Below are 20,403 nucleotides of genomic sequence, written 5' to 3'. Positions count from 1 at the left end.
ACCAAGATGGATGTCAAAAGAGACTCTGAAACGTGCTCTTTAATGTCAAGTAGCTAAAGCAAACAGAAGAATTGATGAAGTAAAATAACTGAATAAGATTTAAAAGGGAGGCTCGAGAAGACAAAGTAAAGTGTAAAATGGCATGTGCAAAGACTTGGAGTTAGAAAATCAAAGGGGAAGAACACACTTGGCATTTCTCAAGCTGAAAGAACTGAAGAAAAAATTCAAGGCTTGAGTTGCAATATTGAAGGATTCTACAGGGAAAATATTAAATGATGCAGGAAGCATCAAAAGAAGATGGAAGGAATACACAGAGTCACTGTACTGAAAAGCACTGGTTGACGTTCAGCAGTTTCAGGAGGTAGCATATGATTAGGAACTGATGGTACTGAAGGAGAAGGTCCAATCTGTACTGAAGGCATTGGCAAAAAACAAGGCTCCAGGAATTGATGGAATACCAATTGAGATGTTTCAACAAATGGATGCAGTGCTGGAAGTGCTCACTCGTCTATGCCAAGGAAGTTGGAAGACAGCTACCTGGCCAAGTGACTTCAAGAGGTCCATATTTATGCCCATTCCAAAGAAAGGTGATCCAACTTAATGTGAAAATTATCGAACACTATCATTAACATCACACAAAAGTAAAATTTTGCGGAAGATCATTCAAAAGCGGCTGCAGCAGTACATTGACAGGGAACTGCCTGAAATTCAAGGGGGATTCAAAAGAGGATATGGAACCAGGAATAGAATTGCTGATGTCAGATGGATCCTGGCTGAAAGCAGCAAATACCAGAAAGATGTTTTGACTATACAAAGGCATTCAACTGTGTGGATCATAACAAACTGTGGATAACATTTCGAAGGAGGAGAATTCCAGAACACTTAATTGTGCTCATAAGGAACCTGCACACAGATCAAGAGGCAGTCGTTCGAACAGAACAAGGGGGTACTGCGTGGTTTAAAGTTCCAAAAGGTGTGTGTCAGGGTTGTATCCTTTCACCATACTTATTCAAGCTGTACAATGAGCAAATAATCCAAGAAGCTGGACTATATGAAGAACGTGACATCAGAACAGAAATAAATTCATAGGAACCTACGATATGCAAATGACACAACCTTGCCTGCTGAAAGTCTTGAAGCACTTCCTGATGAAGATCAAAGACCACAGCCTTCAGCATGGATTCCCCTCAACATAGAGAAAAAAAAATTCTCACAACTGGACCAATAAACAACATTATGATAAACAGACAAAAGATCGATGTTGTCAAGGATTTCATTTTACGTGGATCCACAATCAACATACTGGAAGTAGCAGTCATGAAATCAAACACCTACTGGGCAAATCTGCTACAAAAGACCTCTTTAAAGTGTTCAAAAGCAACAATGTCACCTTGAAGACTAAGGTGGGCCTGATTCAAGTCATGGTGTTTTCCATTGCCTCATATGCGTAGGAAAGCTGGACAATGAATAACAAAGAATGAAGAATTACTGATACCTTTGAATTATGTAATACTGAATATTGAAGAATATTGAATATACCATGTACTCCCAGAAGAATAAACAAATGTATCTTGGAAGAAGTACAGCCAGAATGCTCCTTAGAAGCAAGGATGGCGAGGCTTTGTTTCACATACTTTGGAAGTGTTATCAGGAGGGACCAGTCCCTGGAGGACATCATGCTTGGTAAAGTAGAGGGTCAGCAAAAAAGAGGAAGACCCTCAATGAGACAGACTGACACAGCGGCTGCAACAACGGGCTCAAGCATAACAACTGTGAGGATGGTGCAGGACTGGGCAGTGTTTTTTTCTGTTGTACATAGGGCTGCTATGAGTCAGAACTGACTCAGCGGCACTTAACAAGATCCTGAGACAAACTTTCTTTTAGATAGTGTTAGAGATTGAATCATGTCTACTGAAATATGTGTTGGAATTCTAACCCCTATAACCTGTGGATATAATCCTGTTTGGGTATAGGGTATTCCTTGCTACCTTCATGAGTGTAGAGTGTGTCTTAAACCTAATCACTTCTGAGTTATAAGGCATAGCACAGAGACAACCCCCCCCCCAACCCCAAACCTGTTTCCATCAAGTCAATTCCGACTCATAGCAACCCTATAGGACAGAGTAGAACTGCCCCACAGGGTTTCCAAGGAGCACCTGGTGAATTTGAACTGCTGACCTTTTGGTTAGCAGCCAAACTCTTAATCACTATGCCGCCACGGTTTCAAAGCACAGAGACAAGGAAGCACAAATGGGGGAGGGGATTACATGCCTATGAAGATCACCAAGGAACCGAGGAGCACAGGGATTCCAGAAGTTGAGACTGAAGTTTTTCCCCCAGATCCGACAGAGAGAGAGCCTTCCCCTAGAGCCAGTGCCCTGAATTCAGACTTCTAGTCCTGGTGGTTCAGTGGCTGAAGTGATCAACTGCTAACCAAAAGGTCGGCAGTTCAAAATCACCAGCAGCTCTGCAGGAGAAAGATATGGTGGCCTGCTTCTCTAGAGATTTACAGTCTTGGAAACCCTATGAAGTCACTGTCGGTTGGAATCTACTCAATGGCAGTGAGTAAACTGTTTAGAAAATAAATTTCTGTTCTTTAAAGGCACCCCCCGAACCCCACTCCCCACTGCCATCGAATCACCCAGTTGTAGTATTTCTGTTACAGCAGCCTAGAAACTAAGACAGATCGGTTAATATATTCTATTAAATTATAACTGAAGCCGTCCTTTTAGGTGATGCTGCATCCCTCATTTCAGATCCTTTATGTTGTTATTCGTTTGTTTTGTTCATATTGGACGTCAGGTGCATAGAGATGAGTTAATCATACTCCTTTGTTTGAGGCTGTTATTATTTTATCATCATTGGTCTAAGCAGTGCCGCTGTCATTATTGTTTGCTTTTTTCTTCATTCCTGTTTCCCACACATTGCCCTCCCCTCCTTTTCCTCACCATATAGTTTGTATAGACATTTTAAAATTTACATAAATGGTATTTGCTATAGATCTTGTTTATGTTTTTTAAAAAAATTTTTTGTGCTTTAGACGAAGGTTTACAGAGCAAATTAGCTTCTCATTAAAAGATTAATACGCTTACTGTTTTGTGACATGGGTTGCCAATCCCACAACGTGTCAACACTCTCCCCTTCTTGACCTTGGGTTCCTCATTTCCATTTGTCCAGTTTTCCTGTCTCCTCCTGCCTTCTCGTCCTTGTCCCTGGGCTGGTGTGCCCATTTAGTCTCGTCTACATGGTTGAGCTACGTGTATTATTGTTTTATGGGTCTGTCTAATCTTTGGCTGAAGGGTGAACCACAGGAGTGTTTTCAGTACTGAATTGAAAGTGTGTCTGGGGGCCATACTCTTGTGATTTCTTCAGTCTCTGTCAGATCAGTAAGTCTGGTCTTTTTTTGTGACTTTGAGTTTTGTTGTACATTTTTCTGTACCCTCTATTGTGATTCCTGTCAGAGCAGTTGGTGGTGGTACCTGGGCACCATCTAGTTGTGCTGGACTCAGTCTGGTGGGGGCTGTGGTAGTTGTGGTCCATTAGTGCTTTGGACCAATCTTTCCTTTATGTCTTTAGTTTTCTTTTTCTCCCTTGCTCCAGATGGGGTGAGACCAGTGGAGCATCTTAGATGGCCGCTCACAAGCTTTTAAGACCCCAGATGCTACTCACCAAAGTAGGATGTAGAATATTTTCTTTATAAACTGTTATGCCATTTGAGCTAGATGTCTCCTGAGACCATGGTCCTTAGCCCTCAGCCCAGTAATTTGATCCCTCGGGGAGTTTGGATGTGTCTATGAAGCTTCTGAAAACCCTGGTGGCATAGTGGTTAAGAGCTACAGCTGGTAACCAAAAGGTCAGCAGTTCGAATTCACCAGGTGCTCCTTGGAAACTCTATGGGGCAGTTCTGCTCCAATGGGGTCGCTATGAGTCACAGTCGACTCAGCGGCAATGGTTTTTTTTTTTTTTTTTGTATGAAGCTTCTATGTCAGGTTGTGCTGACGTCCCCAGTATTGTGTACTGTTTTGCCCTTCACCAAAGTTGCCACTTACCTATTGTGTAGTTAGTGTTTTCCCTTCTCACCCCTCCCCTCCCTCATAACCATCAAGGATTGTTTCTTTCTCTGTGTAAACCTTTTTATGAGTTTTTAAAATAGTGGTCTCATAACAGTATTTATCCTTTTGTGATTGACTTATTTCACTCAGCATAATGTGTTTCTTACGTTTTAAACTCAGTATTTTGAAGATCTATTCACAGTCTGCACTCACCACCCTTACCTATGCATTTCTTTAGTGATGGACACTTGGGTTGCCTCCAATTTCCTAGTCTTAAAATCAGTGCACCTTTATACATGTCCTCATGTTGATTTGGGCTTGCTTCTCTAGGGGTATATATCCAAGAGTGGGATTGCCAAGTCACAGGATAAACACTCATTTAATTGCACTGAAGACTGCCAGATTGTTTTCTTACCAGCAGCGCATGGAAGATCCGGTTTTCCCATGTTCACACTGACATTTGGGGTTGTCAGACTTCTGTGTTTTGCCAGTCTGATAAGGGTAAGTTGTTATCTGTTTGCTTTAATTCTCATTTCTCGGATCACAGTGAGCTGTCCTAGTCACTCAGATCCATCTCCTGCTCACTACCTCACCATGACGAGTTATCAAAATCCCTATTATTTGCTTGTTTTTCTATTGAGTTCACTTGTGTTTTGTTGTTTTTTTTTTTGATTGGCTGGAGGGTCTTATACATTCTAGATGGCACTGGTCCCAGGGGGTCTTAGAAATATACAGATTTTTTTTTTTTTGGTCTTCTAGTGTAGTAATACCTAGATACATGTGTATTGAATACATGTCATTTTATTATAAATTATTTCCCTTGTTTTTCATGTTAGTGCTTTAGTTTTAAAAAATGTGTGTAGGAAGGTCATGTTAACTCTGAATTTGATTTCAGAATAGTAAAGAAGACATTACAAAATATCTGTTAAAATGGTGGTGGTGGTGATATTGGGTCTGATTAGGTTGAGAACCACTGATCTAGATATTAATCCCTTGTTGGCTTCTGACATTTCCAAATGTTTTTCTTGATCTATCACCCACTGGTTAACCTTATCTGTATCACACATTTTGTTTTGATTTTATGATTTAACTCCCTGAGGGTAACTTATTTCCAAGTTTTGGGAGGGCATCTCAATTGTCTTAATCCTCAGCACTTGTTCTGCTTTCCAAGCACCTCGAGAACCCTGGCCAATCCTGTAACAGAAAAGCTGCATTATCAGGAGAAGTCATGTACCTATGGGAATATTATTTCCTTCCACTTTCCTTTTTATGCATGTGAAAATATTTCAAGTATGTCAAAATATGTCAAAAAAACTTTGGGCAACCACTATGTACCACCTCTTGATAAGTGCTGGGAAATGGAGCTGAGTTTAATTCTTGTTCTTAATGAGCTCATAGTTGAGTAGAAGAGGCAAATACATTAAAAATTCTAGTAGTTTGATAAGGTTTGAGAAAGAGGGTGGACAATAAGATGCTGAGGGAGTTAAGAGAGGGGTCCCTAAATTAGAGGAAAAGGCAGGGAGAAAACATCACAGATGAAGTGGCACTTCAAGAAGTTACCCAGGTGGGAGGATCTTCAACAGGTGCACCGGCAAGTACAGATATCTGGAGAGCAAAAACATGGCCAAGTAGGGTGGTGGCAAGTAACTGAGCATTGCTGTGGTGTAAGGTGTGTGGGTAAGCGTCAGGAGACGAAGCCAGAAAGGTCGGCGTGGGTGAGATCACGTAGGAGTTGAGTTTTATTTTGCAGGTGATTGCAGTGTCTTAGGATTGTCAGCAGTGGACTGACATGTCCAGATTTATGTTTTAGAAAAAATTAATCTAGTGTGAAGAAGAATTTGAAATAATAACAATAAACAGTTACTGCGGGTTTACTCCATGCCAGGTAGTGCTCTTCGTATGCTTTTCATCCTCAAAAACTCTTATGACATTAGAACTATAATCATCTCCACTTTTTACATGAGAAAACTGGGGCACAAAGAAGTCAATGGTTACGTAGTTACACAGTTAGTAAGTGGCAGAGCTGCGGTTTGAATCTAGGTAGTCGAACACAGGTCCCTGGGTGGTACAAACAGTTAAGTGCTCAACTACCAGCTGAAAGGTTAGCAGTCCTAATTCACCCAGCAGCACCTCGGGAGACAGGCTGGGTGATCTGCTTTTGAAAGGTCACAACCTTCAAAATCCTATATAGCAGTCCCACTCTGCACACACAGGGTCACCATGTGTTGGAATTCACTTGATGGCACCAAACAACAATAGTCTAACACCAGAGTCTGGATGCTTAATCACTGTGCCTTTCTGGGGTTCAGCCCAGATGGGTAGCAGGATTCTCTTGAGGTGATCTAAATCATACCTGATTAGGGCTTGAACTAAGGCAGTGGCCAACAGGGTTGGAAGGTGGAGGATATGTTTGAGGGATTATGAGGCTGAATTGATGGGATTTGATTCATCATGGAGGAGTAAGTCTGAGATGACTGCCTGGTTTCTGCATTGGTCTCTGTGGAGAGACACTTACTAAGTGAGGAAGACCAATGAAGAAACATAGTTTGGGAAAAGAGGGGGAGATGACCAGGTCATTGCTGCACACATTGAGTTGACTGGTAGAAGAGACACAGCTACATCTTTTTGCATTGTCTACCTTTTTGCTTAGTTTGGTTTTACAAGAGAGGAAAAAAAAAAAAAGCCAAAAACACAAAAAGTTGTTAGGTGCTGTCGAGTCAGTTTCAACTCACAGTGACCCTGTGTACAACAGAATGAAACACTGCCCAGTCAGTCCTGTGTAATCCTCACAACTTTTGCTATGTTCGAGTCCATTGTTGCAGCCACTGTGTGAATCCGTCTCGTTGAGGGTCTTCCTCTTTTTTGTTGACCCTCTACTTTACCAAGCATGACATCCTTCTCTAGGGACTGGTCTCTCTTGATAACATGTCCAAAGTACATAAGACAAAGTCTTTCCATCCTGCTTCTAGAGAGCACAGATTTGTTTGTTCTTCTGGCAGTCCATGGCATATTCAATATTCTTCACCAAGAGCATAATTCAAAGGTATCAATTCTCTTTGGCCTTCCTTGTTCATTATCCACTTTTACATGCAAATGAGGCAACTGAAAATATCATGACTTGGGTCAGGCGCACCTTAGTCCTCAAAGTGGCATCTTTGCTTTTTAACACTTTAGAAATGTTTTTTGCAGTGATTTGCCCAGTGCAATACGTCATTTGATTCCTTGACTGCTGCTTCCATGGGTGTTTATTGTGGATCCTAGTAAAATGAAATCCTTGAGAGTTTCAATATTTTCTCCATTTACATGATGTTGCTTAGTTATTTCTAAAACAATGAGTAGAGCAAATTTGTTTTCTAATCATTAGCTGCAAAATAAATATTTTCTGTAATAATGGGACAAAAGATTTTACCACTTGTCAGTCTCCAACATTACTTTGTAAGGGAAAGGCTTTCAATTTAGCAGAGTAACATATTTCAGGGCCCTATCCTTTAACAGGAGCCCTGGTTAAGTTGTTAAGTGCAGTGGTTAAGAGCTCAGTTGCCAACCAAAAGGTCAGCAGTTCAAATCCATAAGCTGCTCTTTGGAAATCCTATGGGGTAGTTCTACTCTGTCCTATGGTGTCACTAGTAGTGGGAATTGACTTGATGGCAATGGGTTTGATTTGGTTTTTTATCCTTTTACAACTGTATGGGCTTTCCCTTATCTCTATTAATCAACCAATCAATTTTCAGTGTAAGCTCATAGATCCTTATATTATTATTGTTAGGTTCCATCAGGTCAGTTCCGACTCATCATGACCCCAAGTATGACAGAACAAAACACTGCCTGGTCCTGTGCCATCCTAACAGTTGTTGCTACGTTTGAGCCCACTGTTACAGCCACTGTGTGAATCCATCTTGTTGAGGGTCTTCCTCTTTTTCACTGGCCTTCTACTTTACCAAGCATGATGCCCTACTCCAGGGGCTGGTCCATCCTAATAACATGTCCAAAGTACATGAGACTCCTTTCTTCTAAGGAGCATTCTGGCTGTACTTCTTCTGGAAGTCCATGGCATATTCAATATTCTTTGCCAACACCATAATTCAATGCATCAATTCTTTTTTGGTCTTCCTTATTCATTGTCCAGCTTTCACATGCATATGAAATGCATATGAGGCAACTGAAAATACCATGGCTCGGGTCAGGTGCACTTTAGTCCTCAAAGTGACATCTTTGCTTTTTTTTTTTTTTTTAACACTTTAGAGATGTATTCTGCAGCAGATTTGGCCAATGCAATACGTTGTTTGATTCCTTGACTGCTGTTTCCATGGGCAGTCATTGTGAATCCAAGAAAAATGAAATCCTTGACAACTTCAATCTTCTCTCTGCCTATCATGATGTTGATTATTGGTCCAGTTATGAGAATTTTTGTTTTCTTTACACTGAGGTGTAATCCATACTGAAGGCTGTAGTCTTTGATCTTCATCAGTAAGTGCTTCAAGTTGTGTCATTTGTATCACAGGTTGTTAATGAGTCTTCCTCCAATCCAGCTTCTCAGATTATTTGGCTCAGCACACAAACTGAGCAAGTATGGTGAAAAGATACACCTTTCCTGATTTTAAACTACACAGTCTCCCCTTGTTCTGTCTGAACGACCTAGAAGGTCATGTACAGGTTCCATGTGAGCACAATTAGGTGTTCTGGAATTCCCATTCTTTGCAATGTCATGCATATTTGTTTTGATCCACACAGTTGAATGCCTTTGCATGGTCAATAAGCACAGGTAAACATTTTTCTGTTATTCTCTGTTTTCAGCCAAGGTCCATCTGACATCAGCAATGATATCCCTAGTTCCATGTCCTGCTCTGAATCTGGCTTGAATTTCTGGCAGTCCCCTGTCAAGGTACTGCTGCAACTATTTTTGAATTATCCTCAGCAAAATTTTACTTTTGTGTGATATTAATGATACTGTTCGATAATTTCCACATTCTATTGGATCACCTTTCTATTATATTATTAAATAGGCTTTAATCCATTACTGACACTACTTATTTTGAAGCTCAAATCGTCCCAGATTTGGCCAAGGGGGACCCGTTCAAGCTGGTTCCTGTCCTTCTGAAATGTCATTGTAATTTGAACACTTCCTCACTTGCAGGCACAAGATGGTTCAGGCTCATCATACACTTTCTCTGTCCCAGCACTGGAATCAGCCATTTAGCCAAGGAGTAGAACATTTTACATACCTGAAATTTTCTTTTTCGGGGAGTATGTTTTTAAAGAATTTTAGTTTATCATGTAATTAAAAAGCTATTTTTAATACTATGTTATATCTACTTTAATGCCAATGATTTTCTAGCACCATTTTAAACATTTTCCATGAGATCATGATCCTGTGAGCAAGATTTTTGCCAAACTAAATTAGCTTTTAAGAACAAAAACTAATGAAGTGGGCAAGGGGTGAGTGTGTTTACTTTTTTTTTTTTTAAATGTAGCTTTAAAAAACATACGTAAAGTAAAAAGCACATTAGTTATTTTTATATCTATGTAAATCCTTTATTCTGTTTCCAGATAGGATATTGAACTGTACATGCTATTTTTAAGACGACTAATATACATTTAAGCTAACTGAAATAAAATATACAAGACATTTATAAGAGATATGAGACAGATTAGAAAACCTGAAATGAGTTTTTAACTTAAATTGCCAGATTAGGAATATTGGGACTTCTGGAATTGATACTGGCCTTTTGTATCAAGTACTTCTTTTCTGTAAGTACTTGTTTACCGTTCCAGAGACCATACCATGCTATTAAAAAAAAAAAAAATCAATGAATATATTAGGTTTTCTAGCTTATTAAAATATAAAACATTACTTCAATCTTAGGCCTTCTGACATTATCTAATGTCTGTTTTTGTAAAAGAATACTTGTTCTTTTGAATATGTTCTTTAATGAAATCTTATTAATATCAAAAAATTATTGATTCAGGAAGCAAGTACAAGGCATCTTTATAATACAAAGAAAATCAGTGAAGACTGAATTCAAACATCTAGCTCTTAAAAAAACAACCCAAATTCTAACATTTGGAGCAAAAGAATGCCCACATTAATTTTTTTTTAAAAATGACTTTTTCCAGCTTGTTTCCAGACTTCTTTTACTCCTTTAATGCTTTCCTTTTTCACACATTTCCAGTATTCTTGTACAGTTAGTTGTTGTGGTACCTGTTAGCCAAAAGTAAAAGTTGAGAGGTCATTCTCTTCAAGATCAAACATCATTTGATGTATACTTTATATTATTGTTTATTTCCCCCACTCTTTCAAAAAGTGTCTGAGGCAGAGTATGGTAGAAGATGATCGCAACAGACTGTTAAAATAAGGAGAGAAGAAAAGAAGTGAGTGTGAGATCAGAATGTCCTTAGGAAAACTAAGGGATGGGGCTGACCAAGTATAAATTAGTGGAGTTCCTTCCCTAAGAAGATAATCAAAACTTTGGGCAATCTTCTTTCATATAATGGTTTTAAAATGTAATTATTTCCTTTTCTGGTGAACTTTATTTAGCTATGTGAAATAATAGTTATAACCCTAAAACTTCAATTTAACCTTGGTTAAAATTAAAAAAACCATAGTCACAATATATTTGATAACAAGCCTTATAAAAGAAATAATTTAATTCACATAAGTTTTCTGTGAATTCAAAGTTTTGTGCGGTTATTACTCTTCTCAACAAAGTGAAAAAGTAAAAGGTTTGACAACAGGAGCACAGCCAAGTGGAGGCAAGGTCTTTCTTAGATTACATATGCTTTTTTTTCCATTGCTGGTTTGTAGCTCTTCTCTTTAATGTTTACTGAGAAAGGGCAAAGATGCTGCCAGGTATATTAAACTGTAAATTGAAAAGTTTGGTTCAATTTCCAGGAATATGACTAGTAACTATCTGGTGCTAAAGGACCACAAAGTTTGTACAACATGTTTGGAATTGGAAAATGTATTTGTTCATTTTGCTCTAAATTATATTTGCAGCAGGAAATTGAATTTACTCTTCTAGGTTGTAAATAAGTAGCCCTGTCTTCATGAATCCACCATCATCCATCTCTGTCTCCATCATTCCCTCTTTTCTTTCCTCCTTATCTCCAGCCTAACTACCTACCTACGTGTAGATTTTCTTTGGATCTAGTTTTCCCTTGCAAACTGCTTTTATGAGAATGCTTCTAGTAAGCTGTAATCTCAACAGAATTCTGAGTTTTCTCTCTCCCATAGTTGCAATGTGGATTTGAGTGAATAATGATAATAGCTAACTTAGTGCCCAATGCGTCTCAGTCACAAGTATACTAAATTTAATTCTCATAACGATTCTTTTTTGGTAGATTCTACTAGTTCCCTCATTTTACGGATGAGGAATCTGAGGTTCAGAAAAATTAAATAGCTTTGCAAGAATTAGCAGTTAATGAGTGGTAGAGCTGGGATATGAAGCTAGGTCTTTCTGACTCCAGGGCCCAAAGTCAAATTCTAGGCTGTGATTTCTGAAGAGGTGATTTCAGATTAGTTTCAGATTTAAAATGCCCCCATGTGTTTTCTGACTGAAAGTGAACCCATATGCTTCAGAGTAGAACTGTGCTCCACAGGGTTTTCTTGGCTGTAATCTTACAGAAGAAGATCGCCAGGCCTGACTTCCATGGCACCACTGGATAGATTCGAATCACCAACTTCTTGGTTAGTATCTGAGAGCAAACCATTTGTGCCACTATGGACCTATGCATTTGCCCAGATGCTGGGTTTAACACTACTCATTTAAAAACAAACAAACAAAAAAAAATCCAAACCCATTGCCACTGATTCTGACTCATGGTGATTCCACATGTAACACAACAGAACCAATCCATAGGGTTTTCTTAGCTTTAATCTTATGGAAGCAGATCACCAGGACTTTCTTCTGTGGTGCCTTTAGGTTAATAGTTGAATGCAAACTGTTTGTGCCACTCAGGGACCTTTTAAAAGTTACATGTAAATATGTAGTTATTTAAAATCTGTTACCCATAAACCTCGATGCATCCTGTTTTTTAACACTCCAAGAAACTCTCCGTGACTCAGACATTCATCACCATCCACATCAAAGATCTTGAAGACAGTGTCCAAGACATTGTCGGAGAGCTCCTGTCCTGTTGCTACCTTCACAGCCCTCCTAAACTCCGCTAAAGAAGAAAACACAAAACAACTCATCAACCATGGAACTGGTCAAAGTAGAATTAATCTAAATTTTCAGCACTGGAAAGTAAAAACTAACCTAAGTTTTTATCATTTGGGAAGTAAATTGAAAACAAACGAAAATACCCATCAAGAACATATCCAAATTATAAATTTGTTTAAAAAATGCCATGAGAGTAACTGTAAGATAAGTAAATTATTTTAATTTAGTTATTGTTTTAAACATAAACATTTAAATATCTTCTCCTTTTCAGGAAAAAAATAAGAAAGTAAAAACATCTAAAAAAACCAAACCAAACCACACCTGTTGCTGTAGAGTTGATTCTGCCTCTTAGAGACCCTGTAAGACAGAGCAGAACTGACCCAAGGGTTTCCAGGGAGCACCTGGTGGATTTGATCTGCTGACTTTTTGGTTACCAGCCATAGCTCTTAACCACTACACCACCAGGGTTTCCAAAAACATCTAAAGTAACTGTTAAATGGGAATGCTAGTGTTATAAATCCAGAATAATCATATTGAATTAAAAGGCCAATCAATTATTTTCCTGATAACTGGCTCTTTGACTGGCATCATCTAATCGAAGGACAGAGTGAAATTGTTACAGAAGATAAAACTTAAATGATTCATATAACTTACCCAGTCTGACAGGGCGATGAGCTAAACTAAACATTTGCATGGCAATAGCAAAGTCTTCCAAGTGGGTCGTAAAATGGCAAAATGATTTGAACTCATCCAAACTAATGTTCTAAAAATGACAAAAGTGAGCTTTTATTACAATTTTGTAAAGAGAATATTTAATCTTATCAATGTTAGTGTGAGTCTTCTTATCTATCATGAAGTTTGTGAACTTAGATCTTTCTCAGCAAGTCTATTAAAAACTTTAAGATAAAATAGTAATGGAATTACAGATGAGGAGGAAGCACAAGAGATTGACTGGTAGGGACGCTGAGTATGGCCAGGCAGTTTGTACGCAGTGTAACTGGTATCTCCTGGAGTCCTGCAGTGTAAAAGGTAGGGTAGCCCTGTTAGTGGTCCACCTCCTTGTCTTCTGCTTAATCTTATTAGTGAACATAGCACCCAGTAAGAGCACTGGGTTTTGGAGTTAGAAGGACCTGTGTTGAAATCCCAGTTCTGCTATTTACTAAGCATATGATCTTGGGCAAGATTCAGCCTCTCTAAGCCTTAGATAAGTACCCTTAGGGGATAAGTAACTTGCCCAAGGTCTATGAAGTGCAACAATCAGGATTTGAATCTTGGTCTATCTGACTTCGAAACCTATGTGCTTAAAACAAAAACAAACAAAACCTAGTTTTTCTATTGAAAAAGTAAAAGAAGTGTGAGAATCTCTAACTTGAAAGTAAACTCCTCCTTGTGTGAACAAAGCTGCTTTTTGTAGAGACATTTGGGATCATGACCTCTGCCTATGTGTGGTCTCATTCAAGTTTTACTGCATTCAGTTTTTGTGAATGTATGGCATTTTTTTATATAAAATTTTTATTGAGTTTTGAAGAGGTAATATATGCACATGGTAAAAACTCAAACAGTACAAAGGATAAACAAGGAAAAGTAAGTCTTCCTCACCTTACTCTTCAGGCCCTAGTTCCCTTTCCCAGAGGTAAGCACTATTACCAAGTTCTTATGTATCCTTCCAGAAATATTCTACTCAAACAAAAGCACACATATATGTATATATATATATATATCCTTGTTCTACACAGTCGGAGGATTCTCTTCAGACATTTCTGCACCTTGCTTTATTCTCTTAACTGTATATCTTATTAGCACAAACAAGAGAGTGCCTGATTTTCTCTATCATCATCTCAAATAGGCACTGGGGCAATTTCTTGATTTTTGCTTTTCTGACTGGTGAAAAGTGGTATGTCATTAGTGTTTAAATTTGTGTGTTTTTGTGAGTTAAGTTAAATACCTTTTCACATGTTTATCTGTGGCTTTCTCTTCTTGTGTTCTCTTCATGTCGTTTGTCCAGATTTCTAATAAGTTGTTAGGATCTTTTTATTGCTGCGAGACAATTCTCCATGGGTCTTTTGCATTTTTGCACATCTTGTAAACAAAGGTGTTGCTGTTGTTAGGTGCTGTCGAATCAGTGCTGACTCATAGCGACCCTACGCACAACAGAATGAAACACTGTCCAGTCCTGAGCCATCCTTAAAATTGTTGCTATGCTTGAGTTCATTGTTGCAGCCACGGTGTCAGTCCACCTTGTTGAGGGTCTTCCTCTTTTCTGCCGACCCTGTACTCTGCCAAGCATGATGGCCTTCTCCAGGGACTGATCCCTCCTGACGACATGTCCAAAGTATGTAAGATGCAGTCTCGCCATCCTTGCCTCTAAGGAGCATTCTGGTGGTACTTCTTCCAAGACAGATTTGTTCGTTCTTTTGGCAGTCCGTGGTATATTCAATATTTCTCGCCAACACCACAATTCAAAGGCGTCAATTCTTCTTCGGTCTTCCTTATTCATTGTCCAGCTTTCACATGCATATGATGCGATTGAAAATATCGTGGCTTGGGTCAGGCGCACCTTAGTCTTCACGGTGACATCTTTGCTCTTCAACACCTTAAAGAGGTCCTTTGCAGCAGATTTACCCAATGCAATGCGTCTTTTGATTTCATGACTGCTGCTTCCGTGGCTGTTGATTTTGGATCCAAGTAAAGTGAAATCTTTGACAACTTCAGTCTTTTCTCCGTTTATCATGATGTTGCTCATTAGTCCAGTTGTAAGAATTTTTGTTTTCTTTATGTTGAGGTGTAATCCATACTGAAGGCTGTGGTCTTTGATCTTCATTAGTAAGTGCTTCAAGTCCTCTTCACTTTCAGCAAGGAAGATTGTGTCATCTGCGTAACGCAGGTTGTTAATGAGTCTTCTTCCAATCCTGATGCCCTGTTCTTCTTCATATAGTCCAGCTTCTCATATTATTTGTTCAGCATACAGATTGAATAGGTATGGTGAGAGAATATAACACCTTTCCTGACTTTAAACCAATCAGTATTCCCTTCTTCTGTCTGAACAACTGCCTCTTGATCTATGTAAAGGTTCCTCATGAGCACAATTAAGTGTTCTGGAATTCCCATTCTTCGCAATGTTATCCATAGTTCGTTATGATCCACACAGTCGAATGCCTTTGCATAGTCAATAAAAGACAGGTAAACATCCTTCTGGTATTCTGTGCTTTCAGCCAGGATCCATCTGACATCAGCAATGATATCCCTGGCTCCACGTCCTCTTCTGAAACGGGCCTGAATTTCTGGCAGTTCCCTGTGAATATACTGATGCAGCCGTTTTTGAATGATCTTTAGCAAAATTTTGCTTGTGTGTGATATTAATGATATTGGTTGGATCACCTTTCTTGGGAATAGGCATAAATATGGATCTCTTCCAGTCAGTTGGCCAGGAACCTGTCTTCCATATTTCTTGGCAAAGATGATTAAGCCCCTCCAGCACTATCTGTTTGTTGAAATATCTCAATTGTTATTCCATCAATTCCTGGAGCCTTGTTTTTCCCAATGCCTTCAGAGCAGCTTGGACTTCTTCCTTCAGTACCATTGGTTCCTGGTCATATGCCACCTCTTGAAATGGCTGAACATCGACTATTTTTGGTATAATGACTCTGTGTATTCCTTCCATATTCTTTAGATGCTTCCTGCATCGTTTAATATTTTCCCCATAGAATCCTTCACTATTGCACCTCAAGGCTTGAATTTTCCTTCAGTTCTTTCAGCTTGAGAAACACAGAGCGTGTTCTTCGCTTTTGGTTTTCCATCTCCAGCTCTTTGCACATGTCATTATAATACTTTATCTTCTCGAGACACCCTTTGAAATCTTCTGTTCAGTTCTTTTACTTCATCAATTCTTGCTTTTGCTTTAGCTCCTCGATGTTCGAGAGCAAGTTTCAGAGTCTTCTCTGACATCCATTTTGGTCTTTTCTTCTTTCCTGTCTTTTCAGTGACCTCTTGCTTTCTTCATGGATGATGTCCTTGATATCATCAAGGATAACTTACCTGGTCTTCGGTCACTAGTGTTCAATGCGTCAAAACTATTCTTCAGATGGTCTCTAAATTCAGGTTGGATATACTCAAGGTCATATTTTGGCTCTCATGGACTTGCTCTGATTTTCTTCAGTTTCACCTTGCACTTGCACATGAGCAATTGATGGCCTGTTCCACAGTCGGCCCCTGGCCGTGTTCTGACTGATGATATTGAGCTTTTCCGTCGTCTCTTTCCACAGATGTAGTCAATTTGATTTCTGTGTGTTCCATCTGGCGAGGTCCATGTGTATAATCGCCGTTTATGTTGGTGAAAGATGGTATTTGCAATGAGGAAGTCGTTGGTCTTGCAAAATTCTATCATTCAACCTCCGGCATTGTTTCTATCACCAAGGCCATTTTTTTCAACTACTGTTCCCTCTTCTTTAAGATCCCTCTTCTTTGTTTCCAACTTTCGCATTCCAATCGCCAGTAATTATCAATGCATCTTGATCGCATGTTTGATCAATTTCAGACTGCAGCAGCTGATAAAAATCTTCTATTTCTTCATCTTTGGCCCTAGTGGTTGGTGTATAAATTTGAATAATAGTCGTATTAAGTGGTGTTCCTTGTAGGCGTATGGATATTATCCTATCACTGACAGCATTGTACTTCAGGATAGATCTTGAAACGTGCTTTTTGACGATGAATGCAACACCATTCCTCTTCAAGTTGTCATTCCCAGCATAGTAGATTGTATGATTGTCTGATTCAAAATGGCCAATACCAGTCTGTTTCAGCTCACTAATGCCTAGGATATCGGTGTTTATGCATTCCATTTCATTTTTGACGATTTCTAATTTTCCTAGACTCGTACTTCATACATTCCAGGTTCCGATCATTAATTGATGTTTGCAGCTGTTTCTTCTCATTTTGAGTCGTGCCACATCAGTGAATGAAGGTCCCGAAAGCTTTACTCCATTCACGTCATTAAGGTCAACTCTACTTTGCGGAGGCAGCACCTTCCCAGTCATCTTTTGAATGCCTTCCAACCTGGGGGGCACATCTTCCAGCACTATATCAGACAACATTCTGCTGCTATTCATAAGGTTTTCACTGGCTAATGCTTTTTAGAAGCAGGCTGCCGGGTCCTTCTTCCTAGTCTGTCTTAGTCTGGAAGCTCAGCTGAAACCTGTCCTCCATGGGTGACCCTGCTGGTATCTGAATACCAGTGGCATAGCTTCCAGCACCACGGCAACACACAAGCCCCCACAGTACGACAAACTGACAGACACGTGGTGAAACAAAGGTAGTAACTGCCTTTTTGTTTCAGACTATCTCTTCAAGGATGTTTGTATAGTGAACAGCCTTGACTATAGACAGTGTCTCCCTTTAGAGCAGAGAACAGCTTTACTTACTGTCCAGTGTGACAATAATGCCTCCCTCTGAAGCAAAGCAGGAAGGTTGGCTTACTGCCCGTTAGAAAAGATTCATGTTCCCTAAGATTAGGTCTCCTCAGCTAGGATACAAAGCCACTGGGTATACAGCATTCTCCTGGGACCATCAGCATCATCCCCAGGGGATGTGGGATGCAAAGGAAAATGGAAACAAACATGATGCTCGTGCTTTTGCTAAGCTATGAATAATAAAGTTTTTTGTTTCTGACCCAATAGTCTTGTGTCTTCTGTAAGCATTCATGAAACCCTGGCAAGCTAACTTGTAAGCAGAGTCAAATCTCAGACACCAGTTATTAACACTTACAGATTCTATTATGCATTAAATAGGGCAAAATCTTAGACCCTTTAAAGTTCTTGGTACCTACTGATTTTTAAAGAACTCATTTTTTTTTTTTAATTATAAATTAAGGAAATTGTTCTATTACAAATGATGCCAATATTTCCCCTCTAGTTTGTTAATTTCTTCCTTTGGCTTTGATTATAATTTTTTTTGACAGTGGGGGAGGCAACAGAATTTTAAAATTTAGTAAGTAAATTTTAGGAATTTTTCCTCAAAACCGTCTGGGTTTCTTTAGAAAGATAAATACTACCTACCCCACTTCAAGATGAGAAATTGTTTTTAAATTTTCTAGTTTTATTTTTCTTATCAACATTTAAATCTTTGTTCCACCTGGAATTTATTTTAGAGTAATGAGTGAGGTAAGGACTTGCCTTCACTTACTTCCTCAAATGACCAGCCAATTATATTAATGCCATTTATTAACAATTCTTTTACCCAACTAATTTGAAATATGACTACATATACTAAATTCCTATGTATATTTGTGTCTATTTCTGGACTCTATTCTGTTCTATTAATCTGTCAAATTCACTGTAACAAACTTTTAATTACCAAGGTTTGAAAATATTTTAATATCAGGACATTCTTTGCATATAAATTTTGTATAGTTTGTCTAGCTCCCTTCTCAAGAATCCAGTGGTATTTTTATTGAAGTCCTTTACTGTTCCCTAGTATCTGGCTCTTTTCTGATCCCTGCACATATGAAAGACTACATTTCTTAGTTTCCTTGCAGTTAGGTGGGGTGATCCGACTAGTCTGGCCAGTGGCCAAGTGTCACATGATATTTCTAGGTCAAAACGTTTAATTGTTGGAATATGACTCCCACCTTTCTTTTCCTGCCACAGCAACTGAGAATGGTGCTTTTGCCAGATGGTGAAGCTACAAGATGTCAGAGTCTAAGAGCCTTACTAGCCCACAATGAACACATAGCATGAATAAGAAATAATCTTTGTTGTGTTAACCATGGGGATTTCAGAGTTAATTTATAACTGCAGTAAACTTAGGCTGTTCTGACTACTATAACCATTATGCTTATTGACTAAGGAAGAAATGCTATTTTATATATATATATATAAATATGTAAACATATTTATAATAGTAATACTTCCTATCCATGTGTCTGCCAGTGTCTATAATTAGATACATTTTCTTTTACATTCATCAGAATTTTAAAGTTTTCTTTATTTCTTATATTTTTTTCTTTTCCTTCTTAAATTTATTTCTAATTGTTATATATTTCTATTGCAATTATAAATGGGATCTTTTACTATGTTTTATTATCTTCTTCCTCACAATGGAAATGCCTTTTTAAAAAAATTATATAATACATGCCCATTGCAAAAAAAAAAAAAATTTGGAGCAATACATAGAGGTATAAAGCAAGAAAGTAAAAATCGCTTCAAATATCACTACTGTACATTAATCGTTATTAACATTTTGGTGATCATTCTTTTAGCATACACACACACGTGTGCATGCGTGCGTGCACGCATGTGCCATTACATTTTTTAACTTGAGATTTGCACACAGGACAGTTATTCTTCCTTTCAAATTTTCATAGTCTTTTATCTTATTTGGAGCCCTGGTAGCATTGTGGTTAAAAGCTCGGCTGCTAACCAAAAGGTTGACAGTTTGAATCCACCAGTTACTTCTCGGAAATCCTATGGGGCAGTTCCACTCTTGTCATATAGGGTTGCTATGAGTCGGAATCAACTCGATGGCAATGGGTTTATGGGTTTATCTTAATAATCTGCATTGACTAAGATTTCCAAAACAATATTAAATAATAGTGGTGATAGTGGACATTCTTATTTTATACCTGACTCTGCTGGAACTGCAGAGTTGTGTGTCATGGATTGAATTATGTTCCCCCAAAACTGTGTGTATCAATTTGGCTGGGTCATGATTCCCAGTATTATGTGGTTGTCCTCCATTTTGTAATTGTAATTTTAGGTTAAAGAGGATTAGGGTGGGATTGTAATACCCTTACTAAGGTCACATTCCTGATCTACTGTAAAGGGATCTTCCTTGGGGTGTGACCTGCACCACCTTTTATCTTACAAGAGATAAAAGGAAAGAGAAGCAAGCAGAGAGTGGGGGCCTCATACCACCAAGAAAGAAGCAGTGTCCGGAGCAGAGCACGTCCTTTGGATCCAGGGTCCCTGTGTGGAGAAGCTCCTAGCCTGGGGGAAGACTGATGAGAGAAGGCCGACAGAGAGAAAAAGCCTTCCCCTGGAGCTGAAGCCCTGATTTTGGACTTTTAGCCTACTTTACTGTGAAGAAATAAATTTCTCTTTGTTAAAGCAATCCACTTGTGGTGTTTCAGTTATAGCAGCACTAGATAACTAAGACAGAATTTGGCACCAAGAAAGTGGGGTGCTACTCTAACAGATACC

The 20,403-nt window shown here is 38.8% G+C and overlaps 1 protein-coding gene across 4 annotated transcripts in view; it reads right to left on the bottom strand.

Annotated features, from left to right (window-relative positions):
* Window positions 1-8,242: 8,242 nt before the first annotated feature.
* The window catches only part of MICU2 (mitochondrial calcium uptake 2), a 254,652-nt gene continuing 242,491 nt past the window's right edge, over window positions 8,243-20,403 (bottom strand). For 3 of the 4 annotated variants that reach the window (XM_064275343.1, XM_010593949.3, XM_064275345.1), the window contains 3 exons: window positions 12,866-12,974; window positions 12,058-12,215; window positions 8,243-10,251 (listed from right to left, as the gene is read on the bottom strand). In XM_064275343.1, the coding sequence (XP_064131413.1) occupies window positions 10,147-10,251; window positions 12,058-12,215; window positions 12,866-12,974 (372 nt within the window). In that variant the 3' untranslated portion in view covers window positions 8,243-10,146. The remainder of the gene's footprint in view (window positions 10,252-12,057; window positions 12,216-12,865; window positions 12,975-20,403) is intronic. The other variant, XM_064275344.1, reaches the window with a different exon arrangement.

The sequence above is a fragment of the Loxodonta africana genome, chromosome 23 (assembly GCF_030014295.1).
Source record: "Loxodonta africana isolate mLoxAfr1 chromosome 23, mLoxAfr1.hap2, whole genome shotgun sequence".
NCBI lineage: Eukaryota > Metazoa > Chordata > Mammalia > Proboscidea > Elephantidae > Loxodonta > Loxodonta africana.
The sequence above is the reverse complement of the archived record's forward strand: the minus strand, read 5'-3'. Positions and strand labels throughout refer to the sequence as shown.